The 5,325-nt window shown below is 44.1% G+C and overlaps 1 protein-coding gene across 1 annotated transcript in view; it reads left to right on the top strand.

Moving 5' to 3' along the window:
- The window catches only part of LOC104983888 (CUB and sushi domain-containing protein 1-like), a 26,014-nt gene that overhangs the window by 1,411 nt on the left and 19,278 nt on the right, over window positions 1-5,325 (top strand). Inside the window, exon 3 of the mRNA XM_010833413.1 lies at window positions 2,069-2,242. Within this exon, the coding sequence (XP_010831715.1) occupies window positions 2,069-2,242 (174 nt within the window). The remainder of the gene's footprint in view (window positions 1-2,068; window positions 2,243-5,325) is intronic.

The following is a 5,325-nucleotide window of genomic DNA, read 5'->3' as shown; positions in this document are numbered from 1 at the left end:
CTCAGAGGGCAGACCTGCCCCACTGCCCATCCCAGCTGAAGTCTTCATTCCTGTGCAGGATGACACTGTGGTCATCTGGAGAGATTTAAGGTGCAGCCATTCCAAAGCCAGTGGTACTAGTGTTAAAGAACTGCCTGCCAATGCAGGAGACAAAAGAGACTCCTTGGGTGGAGAAGATCCCCTGGGGCAGGGAATGGCAACGCAGTATTTTTGCTTGGAAAGTCCCTTGGATAGAGAGAGTCTGGCAGGCTGCAGTCCATGGGGTTGCTAAGAGTTGGACACGACTGAGCAACTTCACTTTCACTTTTCACTTTCATGCATTGGAGAAGGAAATGGCAACCCACTCCAGTGTTCTTGCCTGCGGAATCCCAGGGACGGGGGACCCCCGCCTGGTGGCTGCCGTCTGTGGGGTCACACAGAGTCGGACACGACTGATGTGACTTAGCAGCAGCAGCAAAGCCCTTTGAATCTGCCTGGAAACCTGTGTCAAATTCTAAGTGTAACAATTCAGTTAGTACCTATGGAGAAAGAGAGCAACGCTTTTCAAAAACAAATGTACAAGCTTATAGGACCCCAAACCCCCACATCTATGAATGTGTTACAGTTCTCAGCATATGTTGTGTGCTCTGGTTTTCCGTGCCTTCACACATGGGAACTTTTCAGAGAAATTACTTTTATTTTCTCCCCAAAGATATAGCTAGCCTCTTCCCCGGCCTCCCCGAGACTTCCATTAGTGGTTGTGATGATGCCCCTGTGCCCCACACCTCCAGGAACCAGCTTTTCACTGCTCTCGTTTTCCCAGGTGGCGAGTTCCCACCTCTGCTGTCCTGAACCGCTGAAGTTACCTGAACGTGGGAACAGCGCTCTCAGAGGAGTGCTTTGTTTTCACAGGCTCTGCAGTGGCTAGGCTAGCTTCCATCTCTGTTTGTGCCCATTTTTTTATTTACCTGGAACTGATCTTTCACCGTGTCACTGATTCTGCTCGAGTTAGCTTCTTTTTAGGACTCTAGATAAACTCCCGTTCTCTGATGAGTGGATGTCAGTCAGGATGAGAGAGAATCAGGGGAGGGCGAATATGACTCAGGGGGCACTGGGGCCTTTCTGAAACCTGCCTCTCTGGTTGGTGTCGCTCTGTGGTTGCCGACGACCAAATGCAATCTCTCTCGGATGTAAAATCAGCTCCCTTTGGATCATTTCTGGCACCGTCCGTCCAGTTAGTTGTTTGAACATGGTATACGCTTTTTTTAATGGTTAACCATAAAAATTTTGGACTTTACAAAAAGATAGAACTCTTTACCATCCTGTGGTAATCTGGATTCTAGAATTTTCCTTTTTGAGGAATAATGATCAGATGATGGGCCTCATTTGGTATAAAGAAATAAATGGAATACTTGAGGAAAAAATAAATCAGTAATTTATTATTACTTTTTAACTTAAACATTTTATCCTCTATTAAAAAATTAATAGAGGATATATGTGTATGTAACTGATTCACTTTGTTGCACAGCAGAAACTAACATAATATTATAAAGCACCTAGATCCAGTTTTAAAATACTAAAAAAAAAAGACATTTTAGATTGCCACCTATTCAAGGAAAAATTGTTAGAATGGTCTCTCTAGACTGTGATCTGGAAGACAGAGCACATTTGACTGAGTTTTGTCCCATGCAAAGCGTACTAACTGAAGAAATAATGGTGATAGCTTTGGCGGGTCTGTGGTAGTCTCTATCATTTTGTATGAACACTGCTTACTTAGGATACAGTTAAGGGAAGATGGAAAAATTTAGGTAGATGACTTTCTTTTTCAAAGTCTCAATGTCAATTTCTACCTTCAGCAAAGCCACCTTAATTAAAAAACAAACAAAAGCTTCACTGACGGGCCTTTTCCTGGTCTTCAGTAATGTGTGAGGGAGGGTCGTCTGGAAGTTGATGCTTCTCATCCACAGGGTACCAGGGATGTGTTTTCGTTAATAGGCGGTGATCATATGAGTCTCTGAAGTACAGTGACCAACACAGAGCAACTTAACAGGAACAATGTACTTACTGATTATTTTCTCTTCTTCTTAAGTGATATCATGTGGACACCCTGGCGTCCCTGCCAACGCCATACTCACAGGAGACCTGTTCACCTATGGGGCCGTGGTCCACTACTCGTGCCGAGGGAGCCGCAGTCTCGTGGGCGACAGCAGCAGAGCCTGCCAGGAGGACAGTCACTGGAGTGGAGCCCTGCCCCACTGCACAGGTGGGCTGGCGCGGGCAGTCGTCCACCACGGACTGGCGGCGCCCGTCTCCAAAGTGGTTACTAACCCATTCCAGCCGAGCACGCCCCTAGGACATGTCGCCAGTGCCTGCGGCTTCTTCTCTTTGAATGAATGCATGTCCCAGCACGGTTTCTCCTGCTGGAGCCCCAGGAGCCTCCCACCCCTGACTAGGAAGCCTGCTCACCTTGACTCAGCTTGCCCTCCCTTTTCTCTCCTTCTGCTTCCTCTCTTTCCTATCCTTAGGTTAAGATCTAGTCTTTGAATCACAGGCTCACTGACTTAGCTATTCAAATGGATCTATCTTACCAAGTTGTGTAAATGTAACTACATTACAGTCCATTCCAGTATTCTTGCCTGAAGAATCCCGATGGACAGAGGAGCCTGGTGGGCTACAGTCCATGAGGTCACAAAGAGTCAGATGTGACTGAGCATGCATGCACATGTGTAATCTTACAACAGGGAAGAGTTATCTTTTTTATCAATTTTATAGTGAAGACACTACATGTTGAGAACTCGAATTGAGTTCTCCAATGCGTGAAAGTGAAAAGTGAAAGTGAAGTTGCTCAGTCGTGTCCGACCCTCAGCGACCCCATGGACTGCAGCCTTCCAGGCTCCTCCGTTTATGGGATTTTCCAGGCAAGAGTCCTGGAGTGGGGTGCCACTGCCTTCTCTGAAGTATGATGCTACCTTATTATAAATTGAGTAGAAGACAATGATCTTTTACGAAAAGGAGGCACATTAATTAAATGTACTTTTAAAAAGTATATTTAAAAATAAAATTTAACTTATAATTTTCAAAATATCTTGTTTTCTATCATCCTTAAAATGTAATCTCTCATTTTGCCTAAGTGTCAGTCTTTGTATGCCTTGAAACCTCAGGACCTTGATATAAAAACAGATATGCTGACCCTGTTTCTAATCTACACTTTCATAGGCATGATCATCAGTGAAAGTATCCCTGTCAGGAAAAAAAAAAGTTAACCATGAATTTGACTATATCAAATACAATAGTAGAGGGGACTTTATAAACATCAGGGTGTCATTACTATGATGGACATTCCTTTACTGACAATACATTTGTCTGTAAATTAAGTCGAATATGTTTCAACAGTCACCTGCTTTATTTCAGCATTAGCCTTTCACAGGTCACTTTTGAAAACTGCTGCATGGATTTTAATATTCCAGATATGACTGGAAGAATCTACAGTGACATGAGTCTCTTTTGTTACAAGTTGGGTCAATGCAGTTCTTTGCTGTGCCAGGTTTGCACCCATACTCATGAACAATGACTGTGCATAGGAAGGAACGGATCAGCGTTAGTGGAATGGAGTAGTGTTCTTTAACAGGCTTGGATTTTTGCTAAGTGAAATTTTAATTTATGTCACAGCCGTCAAAGGACCCTGAGCTTTAGAGGATGTTAGGTATCATCTGCCTCAGGACTGGTAAATATATCTCATCTCAGATGTCAACCAAGAAACCACTGAATGATCTGTGTTAGGAAGGGATTGTAAGTCCAAACCCAGACTCATCAGGGAAGAAGGTTGTAACGGATTAGTTATAGCTGACATAGAAAAGTGAAAGTGTTAATTGCTCAGTTGTGTCCAGCTCTTTGCGACCCCAGGAACTGCGTAGCCTGCTAGGTTCCTCTGTCCATGGGATTCTCCAGGCAAGAACACTGGAGTGGACTGCCATTTCCTTCTCTAGAGAATTTTCCCAACCCAGGGATCTAAATTAGGTCTCCTGCATTACAAGCGGATCCTTTACTGTCTGAGCCACCAGGGAAGCATAGGCACAAGCATAAAAGCACCAACAAGTATACTTTTTGTCAAACAAGATCTAGTCCAGTCTGAGAGTTATGTGCATTTTTTAACATTATATGATAGGGAACTCATAAACTTCTATTATAGTGACTTTTATTTTGCAATCTGTTTTCTTCCATGTTTTTAAGAACAGTGTATAGTTGTTCACAGGCTAAGTTTGAAAGTGGAACAACTAAATAGGCCAGAGTATTTCAAATATTTTGATCATTCTCAGAAAAGGGACTCATGATACATTGTTGGCATTAGAATTACATTCTTTGTATGTCTGTCTATTGTGCATTATTGTGGGAGGATTAAGGAGGAAAAATAACCATCTTTATGGTAAATAGATTCAATGAAAAAAGGCAAAAAGCCCATAAAGGATTGAGATCATCACATTGATACACACCCAGAAGCTGCTGAGTTTCTCTGTTCGCTAAGGAAAGAACACACCTGACATACTCAGAGGGCAGACCTGCCCCACTGCCCATCCCAGCTGAAGTCTTCATTCCTGTGCAGGATGACACTGTGGTCATCTGGAGAGATTTAAGGTGCAGCCATTCCAAAGCCAGTGGTACTAGTGTTAAAGAACTGCCTGCCAATGCAGGAGACAAAAGAGACTCCTTGGGTGGAGAAGATCCCCTGGGGCAGGGAATGGCAACGCAGTATTTTTGCTTGGAAAGTCCCTTGGATAGAGAGAGTCTGGCAGGCTACAGTCCATGGGGTCGCAAAGGGTCAGACACGACTGAGCACAAATACCGAGCTTTTATAGACAGGAGGAGGGAGCTACATGCAGAAACAGCACAGACAGCTCTGACAGTCATCTGCAGGTCGGTCACCGGTGGTCTGACCAGCGTCGTTTGGTTGTTTAAGTACAGTCAGTCTTCAGTTCCAGGATCAGTTTGTTCCCATTTCCTTGAGGCCAGTTCTCAGACTTGTGGCAGCCTGTGTCATGGCTCCAGTCTGGTCATCATGAAGTTAACTTCTCCACCTGGTGGGGGTTTCCGTTTCCACAAAAGAGCTCACAGGACCTGGCTCACAGTTTTATCTATGGCCCTGGAGGAGGAACTGTTAAAGGTCCTTGACTTAATGACTAAACTATTTTTATTTTGTCTCGTTGGACTGCTTTCTTTGGTTCTGCATTTTCTCACTTCTCTGATTAAACTCATTGTTTGGCTACAGTTTTTCTACAGACAAAAGGCAGGCAGAGGATGTGGGGGTGGGGGGAGGACCACAGTGTCCTTCCGATGACTTTTTAAATACAT

Source organism: Bison bison, unplaced genomic scaffold (genome assembly GCF_000754665.1).
Source record: "Bison bison bison isolate TAMUID 2011002044 unplaced genomic scaffold, Bison_UMD1.0 scf7180017863606, whole genome shotgun sequence".
Taxonomy (NCBI): Eukaryota; Metazoa; Chordata; class Mammalia; order Artiodactyla; family Bovidae; genus Bison; species Bison bison.
This window is presented reverse-complemented; position numbering and strand designations above follow the sequence as displayed.